The sequence below is a fragment of the Periophthalmus magnuspinnatus genome, chromosome 17, assembly GCF_009829125.3.
Source record: "Periophthalmus magnuspinnatus isolate fPerMag1 chromosome 17, fPerMag1.2.pri, whole genome shotgun sequence".
Taxonomy (NCBI): domain Eukaryota; kingdom Metazoa; phylum Chordata; class Actinopteri; order Gobiiformes; family Gobiidae; genus Periophthalmus; species Periophthalmus magnuspinnatus.
In genome coordinates, this window is record NC_047142.1 from 31,153,718 (window position 1) to 31,179,676 (window position 25,959).

The following is a 25,959-nucleotide window of genomic DNA, read 5'->3' on the forward strand; positions in this document are numbered from 1 at the left end:
GTTGCAGAAATTTAAAAAAAATGTCTATTTCAGCTGATTTGGTGTGTGGAGTTCCTCAGGGTTTTGTTTTGGGTCCTGTTCTATTATTGCTTTATGTAATCTCCTTGGCAAAGATCATCCAAAAAATCTCACATTTCCCCGAATCTGAAAGCTCTACACTGGCTGCCTCTCACAATTTAAACTGTTGGTTTTTAAGAGACTTGCAAGGTCAGAGCTATTATATTAGTCATCTGATCCAACCCTAGTAGTAGTGTCTGAACAGTAGCAGTAGTACCAGTTTTAGTAGTAGTAGTAGTAGTAGTAGTAGAAGTAGAAGTAGTAATAGTAGTAGTAACAACAGTGGTAGTAGCAGGAGTAGCAGTAGTAGTATTAGCAGTAGTAGTAGGAGTACCTTGCTCCCTCAGCTCCTGCAGCAGTCCGCTCCACTCCTCTCTGAACAGATTGGCTCCTGTCAGACTTCCGTCTCCTCCGATCACGCACAGGTTTGTGATGTTTCTCTGGACGAGGTTTAACGCTGCACGGAGACGTCCCTCGTGAGTGCGGAACTCTTTACAACGTGCACTGCCGATCACTGTCCCCCCCTGCAGGAAGGCATGGGAACAACAGCACATTCTTATGTAATTATTTTACTATATTTATATTTCATCCAGGAAGACCATAAAGGGCCCATATTATGCTGTTTTCTGATTTATTATGGGTTATAATGTAGTTTCCTCATCACAAACAGACCTGGAGATGTGTTTTGTTTGATTCACACATGTTTAACACACAAACCCTGCAGATTTAGGCTGAGTTCTTCTCTCAAACAGATAACAGTCAGTTCCAGCTTGTGATGTCATGTGGTAAAACAGGAAGTGCTCCACTGTGTTTTTAAACTTTATAGACCTTCACTAGAACTATTTGGATAATTTCAGCCCTGGAATTTCTCATCTCTGCTGAACTAAAGGTAAAAGGAGCGGTTAACTTGGAAAAACTACCACTTCATGACATCACAAGGTAGAACAGAGCATTTTGAGCTTTGGAGATGTAAACAGACTAATAATAAAGGGTTACTCAAACATGTGTGAATGAAACAAAACACAACTCTATCTTTTAGATGGGGTAGACATTCTAACATGACTTAAAGCTCACAATAATCAATTTTGCGTCATATTTTAAACCGACTTATAATTCTCTGACTGTATAAGCTTTGGTGCTTAGACCTTGGTAGAAAGATTCAAGATTTTATTGTCAGAATTATTGTCAAAATAACAAAATTACTTTTAGAGCATCAAACACTGCAGAGTTTTGATGTAAAGTACAATACAAGATATAAAATGAGTATTAGCAGACATGATCTATGTTGGAAATTCCAGTTCTTGGCTCCAGATTAGCCACTATAACTGCTAGCCTCGATTAGCTTCATTTGACTGAGTCCTCTTCTACATACATCTATGGTCCTCCCCAAGTCAAGGGGTCAAGTGCCCAAAACCAAAAGTTTTTTTTTTTTAATGCCATCGTACCACTTGTAACATGCTGGAGACGCTTTCCCATGATGCCTCTTGGATGTTGTCCCCTCCGTCCACCATCCCCTGGTAACCCTGAAAACTCACAAATAGACATGACGTGGCATTAGCAAAAGAAAACTACGTTGAATAGATTTGGAGTTTAGTATAAACCATTTCTGAACCTGTCTAATGGGATTTGTGTTGTTGAGAAGTGAGTCACATGATTCCTGTGCTCATTAAATATACCAATAATCAAAATAAAATGTGCCATTAAAACAACAGAAAACATATATTACAGATGCACTGACTTTAAAGCTTCAGTATGTAACTTTTCTGGTAGAGGGTTCGGCACCTGCATGTCAGCATGGAGATGTTAATGCTTTGCTAAGAATGTTTCATGAATGGCATTAACTTATTTCTCTTCATGGAGACAAGCAGGTAACATCATCAGGTCAACTTACAGGTCAGATCTGTGAAGAGGCGGACCAGCTCACAGTAAGAACAGATGTTGTCAAGGTATTTTTTGCACTCTAAACACTTATAATTTATGAAATGCAAGATAGAAGTCCCATACTGTGGAATATTTCAGGCAAAGCAATGACATCTCCATGGATGCAAGCAGGTAACAGACCACCACCAGAAAAGTTACACAGTCCACCTTTAAATGTGGTGAGTCTTCTGCTGTCTCACCTCATGGATGAAGTAGACTTTGGCCCCCACATAGAGCCCCATTCGGACCGCCGCCCGAACCGCTGCATTCATCCCTGAACAGACAAGAAAATGACAAGAAATAAACAAACAACAACAAACAAGTGAATAAACAAACAAACAATGAACAAGTAAACAAACATCAACAAACAAGAAAATAAACAACAACAAACAAGTAAACAAACAACAGCAAACAAGTACATAAACAACAGCAAACATGAGAGTTTTAACTCTGAAAGCACTTCTTTTATGGTCAAAATGTATTCATTATGTTTGATAACACGAAGTAGTAGTAGTAGTAGTAGTAGTAGTAGTAGTAGTGGTAGTAGTGGTGGTAGTTTATAGTTATTAGTAGTAGTATAGTTATTTTATAACCCATTGTTTGTTGTTTGAAAAAAACAGTTTTATGAAGCCCTGCAAAGTGACTTGGCTCTACAAAAATATATTGAATTGAATACTAATAATAGTAGTAGTAATTGTAGTAGTAGTAGTAGTAGTAGTAGTAGTAGTAGTAGTAGTAGTAGTAGTAGTAGTAGCAGCAGCAGCAGCAGTAGTAGCAGCAGTAATAGTAGTTGGCCAGTGTGCAATGCTCATGATGCAGTAATACTAGTTGGAAAATGGGTGATGGGTGTAGCAGGTGAATTTTTTTTATTTATTTACAGGTTGTAGTAGTTGTAATAGTACTTGTAGCAGTAGTAGAAGAGGGTAAGTAGTAGTAGTAAGTAGTAGTAATAGTCGTGACTACAAACTGAACTGGCTATTCTGGTTAGTGAGTGATTATTCACACCACTTTCACTGTGACCCCATGTTCCAGTTTAGAGCAGCAAACTCAAAATAATGAGACTAATTGATTATTTCCACAGTGATTGTTTGGTGCCACAGCAGAGTGAGCCAAGAGGAAAACCAGGAGAAGCCAGTGTCTATGTGAGAGCCAAAAGAACACACAAAACTAAACTAGTGATTTAAATATGCGTGATCCCATCTCACCCTCCCCTCTGCATCCTCTGCCTCCCTCCTCTGCTCACTCTGCTGTAACTGACCCTCTTCTCTGCATCCTCTGCTCCTCTACCTCTCTCCTTTGCTCCTGACCCTGACCCATCTGAGCAAAGCACTGTGACATGTGGCCTTTTCAGCGGCCCTCCTGAGAACACTGCGCGCCTCTGGCTGCTCTTTATTCGGTTACGTAACCCTCCATAAGACGCCCTCTGGAGACACAGCCGCTGACTCACAGTGTAATAATACATTACCCTACAACCCACTGCCATCCGGCCTATATCACATCTACTCCACCACTGACACGGGCTCATAACGGAACACATCGGACCATCAGGCATCCGATACGACTATTAATTGGTTGGTTTCAGGTGGTTTTCAGGTGACATCATGACATCTTATCGGTCTGTTCCACTGGTGCTAACGTGAGATGCGTCCCGGTAAAGTTAAAGCAGTTTTATGGTGTGTGAAGTACTGTTTCTTTCCCGTAAGGTGAGACAGAATCACAATCTACTGTCACATACTGCGCCAATCGACCTGCTCTGAACGGAGGTGACGTCAGGGCGCTGCGGTACGGTCAGTCCATGGATGCTCCACTGTCCCGGGATACGCCTATTAGAGGAGTCTGTTTTGAAATACGAGCTGGAGTGAGATATTGAGGCACTCAGCTAAAGTCAAGTCACGACTCCTTATAATGATGTAAACGCGCGCAATTCCTGTCCAAAACCTCATAAATTCTGCTGCTGCTGGTAATGAACTGATTTTACACTGCGTTGGTAAAGTTTGGATCCTTATTGATCAGACACTGTTGGTCGATTCTGGCAACATTTTAATGTCTCGTCAGATTCTGTCCTATCTTAAATTATCCGCGTTGTTTGCTGACTCTCTCCAAAGCAAACAAACTCAGCTGTCCACGCACACCTGACGTGAGAGCGTGAGAGCGTCAGGCGCGCGGGTCCTACACCACGTTGGCATCTCGTGCGTAACCAACGTACAGTGAATGGCATTAAATAATTCAGAGCGCCGCTGGATCACTTGTTGATAGAAGCGCTCTGATACGGGTTACGAGCTTCATTATCACACCCCAAATGGAGCAGAACCAGGCACGCGCGCTGGGAGTTATTTGGGGCAGTTGTACATGAAGGTTACGACCTTGCCAAAGCATCCGGACACAACACGAGACGGTGAATGGAGACAGACTGTTGCGTAACCGCATTTTAATCAATACAAACAAAAGCTGGGATTAAAAGAATAGAATGTGCAGAAATCTACAGGCCTGTGCGAAACAAATCAATCATGATCTGTGTGTGAGCTTTACGCGTAATGTTGGCTGCGTCTCTTTTTGGGAACATCTTGTCACTTGCTCCAAAATGCAGGCACATGTCTAATTATGTTAATAATAAATTTATTGCATGCGTAAAAGGACAGAATGTACATGTTTGGGACATTTGGCACCTTTGGCTCACTGTACCGCAGCAGACCACATGTATGTTATCCACACTTTACGCATCTTGTTAACGTGTTCATTAAAAGTCCACATTTGGCACGTACCTTGGGCATCTCCTCCGCTGGTGAGCACCGCAATGGATTTGCCTTCTCCGGATAAATTCTCGAAAAATTTCCTGGTGTCCTGGCGCTTCGGGGGGGCATTGTTGGCCATGTTTGGAGCGTCCTAGGCGGGGTGGAGGCAGTGCACAGCAGGTAGAGGAGCCGAGAGGAGCAGACGGACCAGAGGAGCACAAGAAGCCGAAGAGCGCCCACTGTCACTGGGCTCTGCAGCAGCGCACACGCCCCCCGCGCTGGACCACTCTGCGGAGATCGTGTGTGGACAAGGAGGCGGGACTACGACTTAGGGACAGACTAAACATTTCATTGAAAGCCCGTGGGATATTGCGTAATAAAACGTTTTGTGATCGTTTGTAAATTCAGTCTGTCTGTCAAGATTATATGATTCAAAAACTGAAAAATGATATAATGAAGATGAACTACGGGACTTTTTGGTGGAGAGATCAGCCACCTGCGTGTCTCCATGGAGATGACCTATAGCTTTGCTTGGTATGTTCCACAGTAATCACTGAGATAACAAACTTAACCCTCTGCAGAGACAAAAATATTTTTTGGCAATAAAAAACTCTCAAATTAAATGAAAGATACTTATTTTAATGCCACACTGTGGAATAATCCAGGCAAAACAACATCCCTTTCCTCATCCATATTAGCAGTGTGAACCCACCACCATTAAGTTGTGCGTTGCTACTACGATCTTAATATTAGACATGACTTACATAGAAACTTTGAGTGTTTGTCAAATTGCTGCAGTAAATCTTTATACTTTAAACATTTCTTGTACTTTTACAGTCTGTGAGAAATGTGGAGTATCTTGCCCAAGGACACAACATGAACTGATTGAGTTTGGAATAAAACTCTCATCTTTCGTCTAAATTCAGTCTTTTACTTCTCTATTATAAGTGACACTTAAGTGTCTCTGTCAGGCTGTCTGTGTCTTACAGCGCTGCCTCTTTTAGTAGAAATTAGATATGTAATCAAAAGTTGACATTGTTAAGACTCTAGAGTCTCTGCTGAGCCTGTTCTCCTGCTGCTCTGCTCACTGCCCATGGTCCTATAAGACACAACATGGACTCCTGTGAGATTTAAGTCATGTCCTAATGCTGTTACCTCAACAAAAATAGACCAGGAGTTGTGTTCTGTTTCATTCACATTTATTTGAATAATCCTTTATTATTAGTCTGTCTACATCTCCAAAGCTCAAAATGCTCTGTTCCACTTTGTGATGTCATCAAGAGGTAGTTTTCAAGTTAACGGCTCCTATTACCTTTAGTTCAGTAGAGATCGACAATTACAGAGCTGAAATTATCCAACTGAATCTAGTGAAGGTGTGTGGAGCTTAAAAACACAGTGGAGCACTTCCTGTATCACCACTTGATGACATCACAAGGTGGAACAAAGTGTTTTCTGTTTGAGTGAAGAACTCAGCCTAAATCTGCAGGGTTTGTGTGTTAAACATGTGTGAATGGAACAAAACACAACTCCAGTTTTTCTTCTCTTGTTTTCGATGAGGAAACAACATTAAAACAGATCAGAAAACAGAGTAATATGGGCCCTTTAATGGTCTTTGGTACAGAGACTATTGTTCCATAAATTCATTATTTATGCAGTTTTTTAAGGGATAATATGCCTGCCGTATACTTTTGATAACGTCAAATCCATGAGCTGCAGTGTGCCAAACCCGCCGGAGTGAGCGCTCTGTCTCCATTGGCCCCTCTCTGCTCTCCAGACGCAGCAGTTCTGACAGCTCCTCCACCAATCAGAGCCCCCTCATGCGCACTTTTAACCAACCCGCTCCTCACATTAAACCGGGCGCTCCAGGACCGTGCCTTTGTGAAAAGAGGAGAGAGTTTTGAAATGAGCCCAGATATTGACTTTTGGCACGATAGGTGGATTGGCCAAGGTGTTTTTACGCACCACGGCCTTGACTCTAGATACGCGCTATTGTACAAAGAGATATAAGGAAGTGATGCAACTGCACATAAGACAAAGGGGTTTGTTAAGACTTGCTTAAGAATTTTGGCGTCTTTCCAGCGACAGCGTGCGTCTCGTGAGTACAGCACGTTTGCACGTAGTTCACTCGGTCTGCCCTGGTGCCAGTCCAGACAGAACACGCCACTGCTCTGTCTCTTTCTCTGGTGGTTTAGAAGATATCTCCAAAAGACAGACCATTTATATTAGTGCATTCCTCCTTAAATCCATCTCTTGTATGTCCTATAAATATAAAAAAAAAAAAAAAAAGTAAAAGTATCGCATACTTAAGTAAAAGTATTTAAGCACTTCTTTAAAAATGTATGTAAAAAGTAAAATTATTTCGTGCAGAGTTTGAGAAAAAAGTAGTAGAAACAATTGACTTCATCGTTTTTAGCCGTTTTTATTTGTATATTTTTGTTTTGCTCAAATTATGAACCCTCAGCCTTTTCATCAGGTCTCACACAAGAATGAAAAATACTGAAAAAAATGTAGTAGAGTAGAAAGTACAGATACTGCTCTGAAATGTAGTGAAGTAAAAGTAAAAAGTATACACTTTAAAATGTACTTAAGTAACGTACAGATACCTAAAATGTTTACTTAAGTACTTTATTACTTTTACTCCGTTATGTTCCACCACTGATTGTGCATGTTTTAGGTCAATGGGGGACACCAGAGGAAACCCCCTCAGACACAGGAAGAACGTGCAAAGTCCATAGAGAAAGGCCTAACAGAGTCTGGGAATTGAACCCGAGACTTTATCTATCCTTGTTGCAACCTCCAGTTTGCCCAGGGGAGCTGGGTTTTTTTAAACATAGCTGGTCTCCCTTGGGTGCTGGTGGACGTCACTGGTTGGGGTCACCCACAGGTCACACAGCTGTAAACTTTCCTGGTAAATAAATAATCAAATCAGTCCACAAGCCGCTTACAGTAAGGATGAAGTGTTTATGTTTTTCAGTGCAATGCAACCAAAATAAAATAAAGCTTTTAGTCTATTTTTGTCTTAAAAGTTACATTTTGAAGCTTTAAAATAATTGTCATTCAGAGTTTTGATGTGCATTTTGATAACAGGGTGTTTTGTTTTTTGTTTTTTACATAAGAATAAACTATATTAATGAAGTAAATTAAAAAGTACTCTTCTGTGGTACTAGTCCTTAGTACCAGAAGCCTATTAGGATCATAATTCATGTTCACAAAAGTCCTGACATCTTAATAAGCATTAATAAAGAGGGAAGGGTTAAAAGTGACAGGCAAAACAAGGCCGTGCCCAATAGGACATTCAAATGGACCAAATAAACAGTAGAACACAGTATGAACGTTTGCAAATGAGCACTAGCCTTATTTTTGTGTAAGATCCAGTGTTTGGTCGAACAAAAACACGACTGACAAAAGGATATACTTTCATAAAAATATGTATTTACAGTGGATCATAAATTAACAGCAGTTATGGCAGAAGCGTCGCTCAGACTCTGTACAGCCGCAGCACTACATCATTATTCAAACATTTTATATTAAACCATTCACAAAATCAAATATGGCTACCGTAACCACAGCAACTGATCTGAAGAACAGAAGGAATGTAACATGGCGGAAAATCAGAAAAGTGAAATATCGTTACAAGTATGAGTGTTCCCCACAGACTTTAAAGACATATAAAGTCTACGGGGAATGCTCACAGACTGTATAAAGACATATATACAGTGTTCCCCATAGATTCTATATATCTTTATACAATATGGCGTTCCCCTGAGTCCAGAGTTAAAGGGACAGAAGTGGTGAATGAGATCGAAAAAAACAACATCAATGGACTAAACGTTTTATTTAGCCCAAAGATTTAAGTGGAGACACATCAAGGAAAACTTTCTTTTTGAAGTTTTATGTAAAACTAGAATATTTAACTAGATTTTCTAGATTCTCCTTTTCAAATTATCTATTTTTTAAATGATTTTGCGTGTAAGAATTTTATTATAATCATTACTAGCCAAATGTATTGTTTTTGTTTGTTTTGTATTATGTTTTTCATCTGTTTTTGAGAAAATACTAGATTTGCATCCAACAGTTTCTATTTTCCTGCAGTGTCTCTCCATGAGTGGTTTTAGAAATGGAACAGTGTGAAACTGACACAAAATGGCGGCTCTAAGGCATTAAGCTACATGTTTAGCATCTACAGCTAAAGCTAATCCAGTGTCGTTTTAAAGTACCTGAAATACATCACATTCACATCTGCGGCTAAAACGTCTTTGGAGGTTCTATAAGCACCTTGGATTAAAAAATCAAATATGAAATTTTCCAACAAAAATGTGTGATTTCAAATTTAAAATGCAGTCTAAAGAGTAGTTTATGTGAGTAAAGGAGGAGTAAGGTAGGTCAGGGAGGGCATCTGGCTAGAAATAAACCAAATGCCAAATTACAGATTGTAAAAATAGATTAAGGTGACCACAACACTAATGCTAATGCTAATGCTAATGCTACTTTCTGCAGCAAATATCTAAAATTCTTCTTCTTTCTTTTATCTCAGTTTTGCTAAAATGTGAGATTAGGTAGCACAGATCATCATTAGAATAAAGCTGTGGATTACTGAAGTGTACTGAACAGTGAAACAGTTTGGTCACTGGGATTTCGCTGGTGAGGCAGAAACGGAGCATTAGGATAAAAGCTCCTAACAATGTAAAAGTATAAGACTGAACTCTCTGTGTAACAATTAAGGATCTTTACCATAAAAACATGTCCACATGTTAAAATGACTTGAATTCAGAATAAGATACATTTCTTAATAGTTTTACATTTGAGTTATTTTGTTTTAAAAAGTCTATTTTTTTTAACTATATTTAATATTAGTAGTTTGATGTATCGTATTTTCCGGACTATAAGTCACACTTTTTCATAGTTTGTCCGTGGGTGCAACTTATATTTAGATGCGACTTATTTCTGAAATTATTAAAATATATCATTTCACATCTTCGTTATTGTCACACTGGCAACTGCACGCTGCCCCCTAAAAGAAAATCGTATTCTGCTCAGTCTGATGACAGAAGAGGAAGTGGTGCTTCATCTACTTTCCAAGTTGACGAAGTTCAGAAGCAACACCGAGGATGAAGAATTCAATGGATTTAGTGATTTGGAGTGAGATCCAGAGTAAACGTGTTCGCTTGTTTTTTATGCTTTATTACAGTCCAGAAAATACGGACTATAATTCATTTAGTACCTTGAGGTTTTTTTTTTACTTTTTAATTTAGTAGCATGATTTTTTTTACGTTTTAAAATGAAAATTGCCTTACTGTCAGGCAAAGTTGAAACAAAATTGAAGCAAATCACAAATATCTTGTAAAAACATAAAACCAAATGAATGTTAAAGAGGAGGTATTTTACTTCTGTGGGGTATTAACTTCTAACACATAACATATTTAGATTATCATGTTACCTTTTATTGTTTTGAAAATACTATAATCACAGAGCCTTTTTTTAGTATTATCATGTTTTATAAGTCTCCCCTCACTTTGCTCTAAGCGCTAAGTCACTCCTCCTTCAGAGCACTGTCATAGCACATCGTGCATCCCACTAATCAAACTACTGCACATCACATCAGGTTTGTGAAGCTGCTGTGTACAGTTTTGTATCATGTTTTTGTATATTTATGGAGAATAGTCGTGTGGGAGTGTGAGTGATGTAGACCTGTGGGCGGAGCCTTGTACAGAATCTTACAGTGAACCGTAAGGAGGGTTCGAATAAGGCCTGGAAGAGATCACTAAATTACTCATGCATGGATGACATCTTAAACCTCTTCAGGCATATTTCTGATGAGAGAACAACGTTAGAAGATGGCAGAAAGCTAAAAAGAATTAATTTAGCATAATACCCCCTCTTTAAACGTTACAAAAATCTGTTTTTGTGGAGTTTGATTGTCAAACTGCATTTTCTCTGTATTAGAAGTAATTTTGTGCTTTTCAGGTCAAGTATCTGTCAAAAGTGTCAATAAATATAAAATTATACATATATTTCCTTCAAAAATCAGTTCAAAATTACAGTGTGATCATCTGAGCATCTACAGCAAAAGCTCAAAATGATTAATATGAAAATCAAAAATGTGTCTCTTCATAGATTAAAAGCCTTCATGTATCATACAAAGAATCTATTTTCTTCAAAACTATAAATAAATGTATATATTTCTCATATTTTTCATATTGTCTTCTACAAAAGTACAGTTTGGGTCTCGTGGTTCGTGCCGTTCTTTGGCAGTTCTGGAGGAGTTCAGTTGTGGTTTTTAGGTCCTATGTTACGCAAAATTGAGCTTTGACCCATGTTATAATGTTGTTACCTCCTCAAAAACAGACCTGGAGTTGACTTTATTAGTCTGTCTACATCTTCAAAGCTCAAAGTTTTCAAGTTAACAACAACTTTTTATCTTTAGTTCAGTAGAGATTGGCAATTACAGGACTGGAATCATCAAAATGATTCTAGTGAAGGTGTGTGGAGTTTAAAAACACAGTGAAGCACTTCCTGTATCACCACATGACATCACAAGGTGGAACAGAGTGTTTTCAGTTTGAGAGAAGAGCTCAGTCTAAATATGCAGGGTTTGTGTGTTAAACATGTGTGAATGAAACAAAACACAACTCCAGGTCTGTTTGTGATAAGAAAACATTATAACACAGATCAGAAAACAGAGTAATATGGGCCCTTTAAAAGTTTTCATACATTCGATGAAAAAATATTTTGTTGTTGTTGCATAAAATCTCTGTCCTTTTTTCCTCCTCGATGAGTCGTTTCTTCCACAGTTTTTCTTTGTGCGCAGGTGTTTGAGGGAGAGATGGCTTCACGGTTCCACTTTCTGCAGCAAGTTCAGCATCAGCAGAAATTCTACAAAAAAAGCAACGTTTACAAGATTTATATTAAAACCATGAAATGTCCTTATGAATCACCTTTATGATTATTTGGATAAAAACGACACATCTCGTGACAGATCCTCATTCTACAGATACAGGCTTTTCCAATAGACAGAGAGAAACGTGGGTCAGTGTCTCCGGGTTAAACCTCAGGAGCAGTGGACCAGACCTGAGCCTGTTCCTGGTCAGAGAACCTGGCTGGAGGTTCCTATGTGTTTTAGCGGCTTTATTTTTTCCCCTGCACAAGGCCAGCCGAGACCTGCTTCTTAAACCTGTCCCAAAGCTCTAATCTTAACCAAACTAACTAAAACCAAAAACATGTCCCCCCTAACGTCGGTCTAATTGAGAAATGATATACTGTCAAAAATGGCATAACAGGTTGGAAAAGAAATGGCACTTAGACTGATGATGGTGAGTGGTGGTAGATACAAACAAAAAACAAAACAAGTGTGAAGTGTTAAGATCAAGACTGCATAAGGACTGGTTAGCCTGCAGAATACAAATCTGACTTGCCCTTGAGACAAAGTGAGATCTTAAACTGTCTGCCCTGATATGCAGCACCTGATCTGTCCATATGTGTACTCCAGCCAGCGCTCAGCAAATACTGTTATTGGTACACATAAGTACATTTAGATGAATATTAAGATTAAAATTATCCATATTTCTATACTATAGAGATAGATGGATATATCGGTTGGCCGATATTTGCAGTGATCAGCCTTAAATCTCCAGCACAGGCTGATATGTTGTCTGGGGGGACCAGCTGCCTGTAGAATACACATATAACTGTATTTGAACTTTGTATTTCACTATGAGGACACTGCAAAAAAAAACAAGAAAACACTCACAAAAGATTACAACCAAACTAGTCAACAAAGGCGTGAACAAACATAACTCAAATAGTCACTTTAGGCACCATGGGAACGGGGCTTAACACAGTTCAGCTTAAATAAAATCAACATCCATAGATGCATTTCCATTGGTTTATTCTAAGTTTTCAGGCAAACAGACAAGGCTGCATGTACAAGGGCCTCCTGCTGCCTCTCCTGGGAAAAACCATAGGTCCACCCAGGTGCACTCTGGTCAACCTGCACTGATCTTTATATTAACATATCAAATATATACTTTAACTTGAGTATATATTTGAGTTCAAGTGGAGGAGTTCAAGTATCTCGGGGTCTTGTTCACGAGTGAGGGAAGGATGGAGCGTGAGATTGACAGGCGGATCGGTGCAGCGCATGCAGTGATGCGGTCGCTGTATCGGTCCGTTGTGGTGAATAAGGAGCTGAGCCGGAAGGCGAAGCTCTCGATTTACCGGTCAATCTACGTTCCTACCCTCACCTATGGTCATGAGCTCTGGGTAAGACCGAAAGGACAAGGTCGCGGATACAAGCGGCTAAAATGGGCTTCCTCCGCAGAGTGGCCGGGCGCACCCTTAGGGATAGGGTGAGGAGCTCGGTCACACGGGAGGAGCTCGGAGTAGAGCCGCTGCTCCTACACGTCGAGAGGAACCAGCTGAGGTGGCTCGGGCATCTGCTCAGGATGCCTCCTGGACACCTCCCTAGGGAGGTGTTCTGGGCATGTCCCACCGGGAGGAGGCCCCGGGGAAGACCCAGGACACGCTGGAGGGACTATGTCTCTCTGGCCTGGGAACGTCTTGGGGTCCCACCGGAGGAGCTGGAGGATGTGTCTGGGGTGAGGGAAGTCTGGGAGTCCCTGCTTAGACTGCTGCCCCCGCGACCCAGCCTCGGATAAGCGGCAGAAAATGGATGGATGGATCAAATATATACAGCAAATATGCAAATAGGCAAAACTAAATTTTATTAATTTGACATAAACAAAAATAACAAACTAATCTTAGAATAAACAAAACAAGCAAATATCTCCTACAGCACAGTTCTCTTGTTTGTAGTGAAAATGAGCTGTGGGTGAGTTTGTCGTGAATTAAAATGATATAATTTGGGCAAAATAATCAAAACCGCCCCCACATATCGACCCAAAAATATCCGCAGAGTAAACTTATATCTGTCAGTCTTTACCAAATAAATACACAAGTGTAATTGTGACTCACTGAGGAGGGGTCTGTGTCTGGAGGGAGCATGTCCATCCCAGCCAACTGCTCCAGGATCAGACTGCTGTCGCTCACCTGGGACCGCACACAAACACACAAAAACACGTCATTGAACTGTGGGATTTAAACATAAAATGTAAAAATATAAAAACATAAATATAAGAGTGTGCTCCTCACCGGGTCGCCCACGCCGCTCATGTGCAAACCCGATTCCGAGTACATGAGGTTGGGTTGAGGGAAGGCAGATTGTCCCTGGTACAGACTGAACACAACCAGATCATCACAGGGATTACACAACTGAATCAACTTTTCTACATTTTAACCATGTTCTGTATTTGAGGCTTGACTGAGGTCTCCAAAAATATCTGTTTTCACCTACCCCCTATCCCCACCCCAAGCTCTCTCCTTATTGTAGTTCTTAGATAATAGAAAAATAGACAGTTTCATACAGAAATTTTAAAATTTTTAAAATTCTTTTCTAAAAGAGGTATCAAAGATATTTTAAATGGACCTGTATATTTAGGCTGAGTTCTTCTCTCAAACAGTAAATACTCTGTTCCACCTTGTGATGTCATGTGGTGATACAGAGTATCACCACATGAGTAAGTGCTTCACTGTGTTTTTTAACTCCACACAGCTTCACTAGAATCATTCGGATTATTTCAGACCTAGAATTGCCAATGTCTACTAAACAAAAGGTAAAAGGAACTGTTAACTTGAAAACTACCACTTCATGACATCACAGGGTGGAACAGAGCGTTTTGAGATGTAGACAAGACTAATAATAAAGTGCTACTCAAACATGTGTGAATGAAACAAAACACAACTCCAGGTGTGTTTTGGAGGATGTAACATGGTTTAAAGCTCACGGGGTCCATTTTGTGTAATATAGGACCTTTAAGCCTCAATCTTTGAACAAACAAAGAATGGCAATAAATCATTGTCAATAAATTCATTCCTTATTAATTCACTACAAAATTATTCATATGTGTGAGTATTTGTAGAAAAACACAGCTGTTTTCTCACTTGTTGCTGGAGATGTTGCTCTGACCCCAGCCGTTCATGTCTCCGCTGGGCTGGTGGTACCCGGGGGGCCCTGTGTGACTCTGGGTCTGGTTTTGGGTCGGGTTTTGGGCCGGGTTTTGGACCTGGTTTGGTTGGATCATGTTGGAGCTTTGGGCCTGCTGTCTGGGAGAGAGCAGAGGGCTGAAGCCAGAGGAGTCCTGCTGCTGTTGCTGGGGCATTCCTATAGGGGGCGACACAGAGGCGAGTGAGACAAGTGTCTAAAAAAACAATAGTCAAGTAAACTAATATTATAGGTGTAAGTTTAACTAATGCTACAGCTGCTACTGAGCCATTTGGACACATCTCTCATTGGCTGTATTACAATTGTGAGTTATTTTTTTAAATCTAGATTCAGTTCAACATGCACATTTTAAAACCATCCAGGTGCATTTAAAACTGAGAGACTGAAATCTAAACTTTAAACTAATCCAAGAATCCCATGCATTTCAGAACATGTTTGTAGAGGTGTAAGCTACAGGGTTAGCAACTTTTACACAGATGGAGGGCATCTGACACAGGGAGGGTTGGATTTTACAGAGGACAGGAGATTACCTAAGCTTGCTACCTAAGATGGATTGTCGTGACATTTGTAAGTTCACAAACTCACAACAATCCATCTTGACTCTCTGGTGGGACAGGCCATCCGCTGGTTGGCGACCAAATCAGAGAGCAGCAGTGTGCTTTTGGAGGAGCCAATGGCGCAGCACATATTAATCTGAGCCTTTTAGAGATTACCTAAAGAACTGCAGGATTTGTAATTAGCTAATTACAAACATTTAAATTAGTATTTTTTTTACTTAATTCAATTAATCTAACATGACCTGCATAGCTACTGCCAATACTGGTGATTAAAACTACTACCAACTAGCACTACCCCTTTACTGCTGCTGAGGGGTTAAGTGGGCAAAGTGTCTTGCCAAAAGACACAACAACTGCATTACCGGGGAGCAGGTTAGTGGCACAGTTTAGTGGAGAATGGACCTTGTCATGAATAAAAAATTTTCAGATGAACATTTGCAGATTTGTCTTTTGGAGTTTTCTTACAAAACATCAGAGTTCAAAACCAGAAGTTCTACTTATTCTGTAAATATAGTTTGATTCATTTGTGCTTTTATGATGTTGAGTCTTGAGTTCTACCTGAGCTGCCATAGAAGGCACTGTAGCCGGACATGGGCACGGGGGAGAGGGGAGGAGGGGAGGAGGCCAGCCCAGTACCGTAGCTGTTCCCTGGGTAGGGGTAGGACTGTGGCTGTGGGGGGGCTCCGGGGGCCAGCCGGGGGTTTGGGGGCCCAGATGGAATCGCTCCGCTGGGCATGCTCGACCCTCGCATCATGAGCGCCCTCTGGAGCTGCTGCCTCTGACGCAGGTGGTTACTCAGGAACTCGCGCTGTCTCTGAGCTAGCATCTGTGCATTTAGGCTGCCCTGGAGGAGAGACGGCAGAGGCTTCAAGTGAGGTTCATTTTGAATTGTCGTGAGCAAATAGTCACTCCGATGCACAAAGTTTCCTCTGACCTGGTTTGGGACGTTGGACCTCATTGGCATATTCATGTTGGACACTGCACTCATCTGGCTCCCCATTGGCTGACGGTTCTACGCAAAAGAATAAAAAAAAAAACAAGTTTAAAAGACAAATAAAACTGATTTTTATTTCATTATCAAAAGGTAGAATGAGGCTTAAGTAGATCAACACAACTTAACACTTACACCGGAACTGCAAATAAAACAATACAAAACATGAAATGACATTAAAGAAAACATAATGCTGTTTTCTGATATTTAGTGATATTAAACTAAAATCAAGTAATAATAGAAGCATTTCTGTAATAATCGCTCTAACTCCAGAGCAGTGGGAGGATAGCTGAAAACCAAGACTGATAAGTCAAACATGCATCAGTCAGATAAATACAGCTCTGTGTAAGACAAAGGGAAAAACATAAGAACAAATAAAACTCAGATTTTGCACAACATGTCTCCTTTAATGTAAGATTATGATTTTAAACTCCATAAACATGTATCCCCAGATACAAGGTAACCATGTTCAAATAACTTTTAGCTTTTATAGCTTTCAACATTGGACATTGTGGCTAAGTCATTTGTGATGTAATTTGGTGTTTTGGTTCTTTATCCAATCAGAAAGCAGAATGAGCCTCACATGACTCTTTCATTTGGGTTGCCAGTTTCAATGCTGAAATCCACTTGGTTTAAACCTAAAAGGCTTCTCTCTGATCTGAATGGCTGCAAGTGCTGGAGTTTAGGCAGTGACCAATTATCAGTCAGTGCTAGTGCAGCCTCTGCAGCTCAGTGAGTGAATTCTGGAGGTTCTTTGACATGAGGCCTGTCCATAAACTGAGAATGAGACACAGCTGTTTGTGTCTGTATCTGCAGGTTAAGGCTCTGGACTCACAGGCTACATTCAGTTCCTTTAAATTACATTCAATGACATCAGACTCTAGCACATTTTGAGAAAACTACTGTCATTGGCACTCACCAGTTGGGCCTGCAGTCTGTGTTGGAGCTGGAGCCTAAGATTATTTGGCTGGGGGCCCCCGGGCTGGTGAGGGGCCCCTGGTCTGTGTAGGGTCGGCCTCATCATGGGGGGGTAGCTAACTCGCTGCTGCCCCATGTGGCGGTGGTAGGAGGGGTCGTACTGTGGCTGGAGGTGTTGGCTATACTGAGGAGGCTTCAGTCCAGAGTCAGGACCTAAGAACTGGTCCTGGTCTGACATGGGACCCTGCAGAGACCAGAGAGGCGTCAGAGGGGGGCGCTATCATGAGCAAAAGATATAACTTCAAAAAAATCAACATTAAAATCAACAATAAATCATAAACAGCTTCGAAGTGAACAGCTCTGTTTTTTGTTAAATCCAACATTTCCTGTCTGTTCCCTAAAATGTTTCACCTGTTTGACCCTCACCTGTCTGACCCCTCAAGTGTTTCAACTTTCTGACCCTCACCTGTCTGTTCCCTAAAATGTCTCCCCCGTCTGACCCTGATCTGTCCAGCCCTCACCTGTTTATGTTTATTTATTAAATATGGGACAGTGCACATTGATCAACATGTGTTAGTACAGCATGTAAAAGTGCCAGAGTTAGCCATGCAGGCTGTCTCACCTGTCCGGCCAGTGAGGGAATCCCCAGCATCTTGTCGATCTCCTCCAGCCCTTCGAAGTCTTTGAGCACAGAGCAGAGCTGACTCAACAGCGCCCCCTCGTCCACGTGCGGGTCAGTGCAGCAGGGCATGGGCTCCTCGAGATGAGAGTATGAAGATCTGAAGCAAGACAAGTCAACAAGCATTCACCTCTGAGACAAGAACTGTAGATTGAACCAATTACAGTTTCAATTTAATTCAATTTAATTCATTCATTCAAGTGTAAAATCTAAACCATAGAAAATGACAGCACCTGCTTTGGTTGCCATAGTGATCCATCCCGCGCTCGGGCCACGGAGCTGTCTGATTGGGCGGCATTTCCATTTCTAATTGGACAAAAACATTTAAGGTTAAGATTAAGACCAGATTATGGTATACTTCATCATCCTCACAAGGACACATGTTATGGTCTTGTCCCATTATTATTGGGGAAATATATTCCAGGTGTTTTCACCTGGAATATATTACATCTATTACTTGAAACAAAACAAATACATAATGTTTTAAAGATAAATTAGCCACTCACCATTTCCCATCATCTGCATGTTGAGTCTGTTTGGTGCAACGCGATTGGCCAGCGCTGGGGTCATGTTTGGGGTCATTCTACTCTGGTGCATCCCCTGGTTCATCATGTGACCTGGGGCCCCTCCTACAGGTCCCTGGCTCATCATGTGACCGGGAGCGCCCCCTGCTGACCCCTGGGGACCCCAACCCGACTGCACCGGGCCAGGACTCATCATATCTGTGAAATACACCACATGTGATACTGTCAAATGGAGGTGAAGAGCAGGAAGGACATTCACCAAATTGAACCGGGAACCAAACTCCTAACAGTGAGTACGCACAGGTTTGGACACATTTTTATTGATGAGTTTTAGATTAAATAATCACTAAATACCATAATTATGTGTCTATACTGTTATACTGTTTTATGTCACTGTTAGCTGTTGTTTTATTCTGTATAATTCAACTGTAATGTAAATTGACTTTTGCATAGACCTTATTAAGAACTTTGTTAACTTTGCACAACTAAAAGGGCAGGTAGCAAAGAAATGTTATTATGACCAATGTTTTTAAGAGAGAATACATTTGTCTGCTCATCCAAGAGGCTTCTTCAGTTCTGGCCGGATACTGGTGAGGGTATAAGGGAAAGACCCTTATACCTGTCTGGAGGGAGCAACTAACTACATTGAAATTAACACACCCCAGTTGTTTGCAGTAAGGAGTATGTGTCATTAAGTTTACTGAACTACCCTTAAGTGTGAAAGGGTCAATACCCAATTATAAAAGTAATATACATTTTTTGTTTCCCTTAATTACCTTGGCAGCCCATGGCGGTCTGGTTGGCCATGCCTGTGTGCCCTCCCATCATGCTTTGCTGCTGCATCAGAGGGTAGGACCCCGCGTTGTTCCGATGCTGAGGAGGGAAGCTCCGTGGGAGGTTTGGAGCTGCAGCCATGTTGTTTTCCACAGACATGCTCCGGCCTATAGGGGGAGCTCTTCCCGGCGGTGCAGCTCTGGGGCCAGTGAAACCTGCAGTGACAGAAGAAGACAGATGAGAGGAGTTTGATTTGGCGCATTCTTATGACATCACAACATTATAACTGTCATTAGTTTAACACTGAGCTCATGGAGCTATTCAAATAACTGGACAGACTATTGCTAACTTAGAGCTGCTTTGAGTTGGATTAGTGGCCACTCATCGGTACTGCAGCAAAAAAAGTCCCCTCCTTTCACAACGTAATCACAAACTGCTTGTGTTCAGCTGACAGGGTTAGCTACAGCTTTTCAAAACGGTCAGATTTTTACCTATTTGAGATCATAAACTTTTTCTCAGCTCAAAATCACCCAGATCCTACACTACCCCCTGGGCCATGTGGGTTACCTGCAGGACTGATGGGGGGATATCCTCGGTGCTGCCCCCCAGAGGAGGAGATGTGCATGTGCAACAGCTCTCCAGAAGCTCCAGAGCCAGAGGACACAGAGGGGGCAGAGGCTCGAGGCTGAAGCCCACCAGGGAACGCCATCGGCTGGGTATTGCTCTGAAAGTCCTCCAGCAAGTCCTCCAGCTCACTCGACTGGACACAGACACAGAGACATCAGCTAAATGTACGATAGAATGGCACAACAAATCTGAACTTTAAACTAATACAAGTATCCCATGCATTTCAGAACATGTTTGTAGAGGTTTAAGCTACAGGGTTAACAGCTTTTACACAGAATAAGATCCAACAGAGACACAGGGAGACACAGAGAAAGGGCATCTGAAACACAGGGAGGGCATCTGACACACAGGGGCATGTTTATAGATGATTATTTAAACATTTTAAATAGTTAATTAATTGATAATGATTGAGTATTAAGACGGTCAAACGTTCTAATTTGCAAATTAATGTTTTTTCTATTGTTTTTCAAGTTTGTCAATTATTCTGGCTTGAAAAACAAACATTAATCTTGTCTAATGAAACATTTTTGGTTTCCAGTCTGGTGAGCTGAGGTCTCAAATATGGGGTAAGTGACATATTGATACGTAACATTATATACATGATAATAATAACTGGAATAATTTGGATGTTTTTTTTTATGTTATTCCCAATTGGGTGGAAACAACATGATTTACTGTGATAAACATGGGTCTAACATTTTATAAAGGGTTTGTTTATTTGTTCAGCCATTTTGAGCAGCCCTCTGTCTCCGTGTCTCTCTGTTGTGGTAATGGTGGGTCTGTTGACAGTGGACAGTCTCTTCCTGTGGTCATTACACTGATGAACTACGGCTAAAAATACACTCAGAGTGAATGAGCTCACGTGGTCACAGAGGAGAGAGGGATGGTGAGAGGGAAAGATAGAGAAAGAGAGGAAAAAGAGAGAGAGAGAGAGAGAGAGAGAGAGAGAGAGAGAGAGAGAGAGAGAGAGAGAGATGGGGCATAGACAGGGAAGAGAGAAGACCAGTGGAGAGAGAGGGGGAGGGAGAGAGGAAAGCTTCCATGTCAGACAAAATAAGACAAAATAAGAACTGTCAAAATGTCGTTCAAATTAAATAGCATTATCAGTGATTACATTTGCTTTTGATTATTTAAAATATTTTAAATGAATCAGATGCCCTAACGTGAGTGGACATTTCTTGGCCACAGTGTTTCCATTAAAACCTCTGCTCTGCACCAGCACAGTATTTGACTATTAAACATTTAGCCATTTACTTTCTTCTTCAGAATATTTGTTTATCTGACAATGTTAATAACATTTTTTTAATCTGTAAAGGGCTATGAAAATACACAGCCACAGCTGCCCTGGGGCAGACAGGATTGACACTGCCAATGTGCACTATCAGCCCCACCACCAACACTCACACATTCATGCTAGGCAATGTGAGTGAAGTGTCTTGTCTAAGGGCACAATCAGTTCACATGAAGGTAACTCAAAAACACTATTCTCACTCCTCTCACAGATCACAAACCCCCGGACTCACTTCCACCTCACCTCTATTCCTCAGAATTCTGCAATAACCTGGCTGCTTTCTTCACCACCAAAATTCAACTGATCCACCAGCAACTTAACCCCTCTGTTTCAAACCCACCTGTTTCATCTTCCGTTTCCCCAACGCACCTGCTATCTTCTTTCACCCTGCCCTCTCTCACCCAAATCTCCACTTTCATTCAGAACTCCAAATCCTCCACCTGTCAACTAGACCCTCTCCCTACTGTCCTCATCAAAACCTCCATCCCTGCACTGTCCCCTCTCATAACTGATATCATTCACTCCTCTCTCACCTCCGATACTGTTCCCTCCACCCTCAAAACTGCTGCCGTCACTCTGATACTCAAAAAACCCAGATCTGATCCCTCTGACCTCAATAACTTTCGCCCCATTTCAAACCTACCCTTCATTTCCAAACTCCTTGAGAAAACCGTTGCTGCCCACCTCCACACTCATCTTTCCTCCAATAACATCTACGAACAATTTCAATCTGGCTTCCGTCCCCTCCATAGCACTGAAACTGCCCTTTTGAAAATCACAAACGACCTCCTCCTCTCTGCTGACTCTGGTTCACTCTCCATCCTCCTCCTGCTAGACCTCAGTGCAGCATTTGACACCATTTCACACTCCATCCTCCTTGACAGACTTTCCTCCATTGGTGTCTCTGGTACTCCCCTCTCTTGGTTCCACTCCTACCTCTCAGATCGCTCTCAGTTTATTCAGCTCAAGTCATTCACCTCACACCCCTTCCCTGTCACATCAGGTGTTCCTCAGGGTTCTGTCCTCGGTCCTCTGCTCTTTCTAATCTATCTTCTCCCCCTTGGTTCTATCTTTAGAAAACATCACATTCACTTTCACTGTTACGTGGATGACACCCAGCTCTACATTTCCAGTAAAACCAACTCCACACTTCCACCCTCCTCCCTGACAGACTGCCTCACAGAAATACAAACCTGGTTCACCTCAAACTTCCTCAAACTTAACGGCAATAAAACAGAACTCCTACTCATTGGCACCAAATCCACCCTAAGCAAAATAAATCCTTTTTCCATATCTATTGATGGCTCCTCTATCTCCCCCTCCCCTCAGGTAAAGAGTCTGGGTGTCATCCTCGACACTTTCCTTCACCCCCCATATCAACAACATCACCCGGTCCGCCTACTTCCACCTCAGAAACATCCACCGCCTCTGTCCCTCACTCACCCCACACACCACCGCCATCCTCATCCATAGCCTGGTCACTTCCCGTATAGACTACTGCAACTCTCTTCTGTTTGGACTCCCACAAAAATCACTCCATAAACTCCAACTGGTCCAAAACTCAGCTGCCCGCATCATCACACACACACCCTCCCATCACCACATCACACCTGCACCAGCTCCACTGGCTCCCCATCACGCACCGCATACACTACAAAATCATACTCCTCACATACAAAGCTCTCCACAACCTGGCCCCTCCTGTCTGACCTCATTCACATCTCCACACCTGCCCGCTCCCTCCGCTCCTCCTCTTCCCTGCACCTCACTGTCCCTCCTGCCCGTCTTGTCACTATGGGGAGCAGAGCCTTCAGCTGCTCTGCTCCCCAGCTCTGGAACTCCCTCCCTCACGACCTCCGCAACACACACTCACTCTCACACTTCAAATCTAAACTCAAAACTCATCTGTTTAGAAAGGCCTTCTCACCCTGACCACTCTGACCATAACTGCACTGTCTTTTAATCTATATTTGCTTTAATCTATATTTGTTTTTAAATGTATTTTTAATCATTTTACACTGTTTTATTGTCTTGATGTACGGCGACCTTGAGAGCCTTGAAAGGCGCCTAACAAATAAAATGTATTATTATTATTATTACAACAGCAGTTTTTGACACCGCTGTCCACTGTGGCATCTGGTATTCCCAGCAGTCTCCAGTTCAGGTACTAACACGGCCTCACCTTGCTAACGTCTGAGATCTGACGAGATCAGGCTTTGACACAGAGGTCTGGCTAGTATCGTTGGAAATTGAAACTTAAATATCCCAAAGCAGATTGTAAACCACCCTTGTATATTTGAATATAAATTATAAAAAAATATTGAGTTTTCTTTGCTACATAATTCCACACATCTTACTATATATAACTGATGTCTTCTGTATGTATATAAAATGTAAAAAGTAGTAAACATAAAGAAAAAAAAAACACTAAACACTTTCGAAGCTTTCGACTGGTAAAGTATATTATACCCTGGTTGAGTCTCACCTGTGGTCCCACGTTAAAGCCCTGCTCCTGCCTCTCAGTCTTCACACTCATTCTGCCCACATCACTCGACTCCATCTTCAGTGCCTTGTCCAGGATGCCATTATCATCTCTGTCCAGCAGGTAGCGCAGCAGAGCATTGTCCTTCTTCTTTGGGCTCCCTGGTGCCTGCTCCTGTTTTCTGTCGCCCTCCGCTGCTGTCGGCTCACCTGGATCTGCAGCTGCACCTGTCGCACTCTCCTTACCTGCAGAGGTGGGCAGGTTACATTTACTTGAGTAACTTTTAACACAAATTGAAGTTTTCAGATCCCATACTGTTTGAGTAATATATTGTACAGTGTAACAGTACAATATATATAATAACAGTATTATATATATACAATACAACAGTACTTGAGTAAAAGATTGGTTACTCTTGGTTACTCTTGGTTATATTGGTTACTACCACTGTGAGTAAGTCTACAAGTCACAAAAGCTTTATGTTGACAATATAAAATAATTTGAACATTTGTGTTTCTTCAGCGCTCTATCAGATATGATTTAGTTTGTCTCATTTTTGTGTCTGTGCTCCTCACCTGTGGCCTCTGCGGTCAGCTTGGCCAGCTCCACGGGGGAGGAGCTGTTCTGGAGAAGTCTGTGCAGGATTTTGTGTTTTTCCTTCAGAGACGACGAATGGTTTCCCTGCCCTGCTCCTGGTCCCATGTCCCCCTCTTTACCCTGGTCTTCATCGGGCGAGCCTGGGTCCACAGCCTCCAGTTTACTGTTGGTGAGGAGCTGTAAAAGTTTGGTGTGACCTTTGGCATTTAAAAGTTGATTCGAGACACCTCCAAGCTCCTCCAGGTTTCCATCTAGATCATCTTTGGATCGCTCCTCGCTGGATTCGCTTCCAAGAAACAGATCGGATTCTAAACCCAATTTGGTAATGTTCGGAGGGCTTTGTGATGTGGACTTTTTCATTCTGGATTTTGATGAGCTCCCGACTGAAGATGGAGATTGTTGCGGTGAATTGTTTTTGCTGCTACAGTTGCTGCTGGCGACTAAACCCGGGCTTTTTCTGTGCGATGGAGGTGAGTTTGTGGAGGGGTGAGGCGCAGAGGAGACGTAGGGGCTGCCCAGCGACGGAGGAGGTGGAGAGGCAGAGGAGAGACCCCCGGGAGAGGAGCAGGAACTGGGGTGAGGAGCAGAGGAGCGGCCCCCAGGAGAGGAGCAGGAGCTGGGGTGAGGGGCAGAGGAGTGCCCCCCAGGAGAGGAGCAGGAGCTGGGGTGAGGAGCAGAAGAGCGACCCTGGGGAGAAGAGCAGGAACTGGGGTGAGTAGCAGAGGAGCGACCCAGGGGAGAGGAGCAGGAACTGGGGTGAGGGGCAGAGGAGCGCGCCTGGGGAGAAGAGCAGGAGCTGGGGTGAGGAGCAGAGGAGGCAGCCCCTGCATCTGGAGAAAGAGCAGAGGAAGCAGAGGAGCTCAGAGGAGACACAGGCTTCGGGACAACAGTAGGGGGCGCTGGTGTGTCAGATGTCAGGTCAGGCATGTTCTGCTCCCTGGAAACAGAAAAACAAAAACAGATACTAAATTGTGACTTGACAGCATCAGTATTACCTGTAGAGTGTTACCTTTGTAGGATGTATTACCTTTGTTGGGTGTGTTACCTCTGTAAGATCTGTCACGTCTGTAGGATGTGTTACCTCTGTATGGTGTGTTACTTCTCCGTAGGGTGTGTTACCTCTGTAGGGTGTTACCTCTGTAGGATGTGGTGTTACCTCTGTAGGGTGTTACCTCTGTAGGATGTGGTGTTACCTCTGCAGGGTGTTACCTATGTAGGATGTGTCACCTCTACAAAATGTGTCATCTCTGTAGGATGTGGTATTACCTCTGTAGGATGTGGTATTACCTTTGTAGGATGTGCAGGGACATATAGAGTTGTGGTTCGTTGGTAGCTGGAGATCGCACCAGTTTGCTCTTGGTGTGAGCAGAGACCAGGGTCCCATCAGACAGAGTGAAGCGGTACAGAGGGCTGAGGGCGTGGCCACAGTGGAGCACTGCAGAAACACAGGGACATCTTTAACTTTTATCACAAAATGCAAAGCCCCCGATTTTTCAGTTCCTTCACATTTGACAACTGTTGACCACACCTGTCAACACACACTGAACACCATGGGTTGCTTAAAAAGACTTTTGCACCACCTTTGCAGTGTTTTAAATAGGAGTTTTATCTGCAGATGACTTATAAAATGAGAGACACAGTGCAAGGCTGTGTTAGGTGGGCAAAAGTGCTGGTTGGAACAGGTTATAATGAGTTTTGTGAGAGATGAGAGTTTTCTGCACAGAAAGAAACAGGAGAGGAGGCAGTCTTCTGC

The 25,959-nt window shown here is 42.2% G+C and overlaps 2 protein-coding genes across 4 annotated transcripts in view; both read right to left on the bottom strand.

Moving 5' to 3' along the window:
- The window catches only part of LOC117385602 (ATP-dependent 6-phosphofructokinase, platelet type-like), a 28,718-nt gene extending 23,712 nt beyond the window's left edge, over positions 1-5,006 (bottom strand). For all 3 annotated transcript variants that reach the window (XM_033982893.2, XM_055228579.1, XM_055228577.1), the window contains exons 1-4: positions 4,740-5,006; positions 2,178-2,251; positions 1,503-1,580; positions 392-581 (exon numbers count right to left, since the gene is read on the bottom strand). In XM_033982893.2, the coding sequence (XP_033838784.1) occupies positions 392-581; positions 1,503-1,580; positions 2,178-2,251; positions 4,740-4,848 (451 nt within the window). In that variant the 5' untranslated portion in view covers positions 4,849-5,006. The remainder of the gene's footprint in view (positions 1-391; positions 582-1,502; positions 1,581-2,177; positions 2,252-4,739) is intronic.
- A 3,118-nt stretch (positions 5,007-8,124) lies between these two features.
- Positions 8,125-25,959, bottom strand: part of LOC117385218 (nuclear receptor coactivator 2-like) — a 34,684-nt gene continuing 16,849 nt past the window's right edge. The window contains exons 8-22 of the mRNA XM_033982488.2: positions 25,494-25,641; positions 24,185-25,143; positions 23,613-23,854; positions 19,777-19,969; positions 19,212-19,424; positions 18,418-18,633; positions 18,145-18,217; positions 17,855-18,011; positions 17,234-17,476; positions 16,258-16,335; positions 15,882-16,167; positions 14,706-14,925; positions 13,857-13,941; positions 13,680-13,754; positions 8,125-11,582 (exon numbers count right to left, since the gene is read on the bottom strand). Of these exons, the coding sequence (XP_033838379.1) occupies positions 11,571-11,582; positions 13,680-13,754; positions 13,857-13,941; positions 14,706-14,925; positions 15,882-16,167; positions 16,258-16,335; positions 17,234-17,476; positions 17,855-18,011; positions 18,145-18,217; positions 18,418-18,633; positions 19,212-19,424; positions 19,777-19,969; positions 23,613-23,854; positions 24,185-25,143; positions 25,494-25,641 (3,200 nt within the window). The 3' untranslated portion in view covers positions 8,125-11,570. The remainder of the gene's footprint in view (positions 11,583-13,679; positions 13,755-13,856; positions 13,942-14,705; positions 14,926-15,881; positions 16,168-16,257; positions 16,336-17,233; positions 17,477-17,854; positions 18,012-18,144; positions 18,218-18,417; positions 18,634-19,211; positions 19,425-19,776; positions 19,970-23,612; positions 23,855-24,184; positions 25,144-25,493; positions 25,642-25,959) is intronic.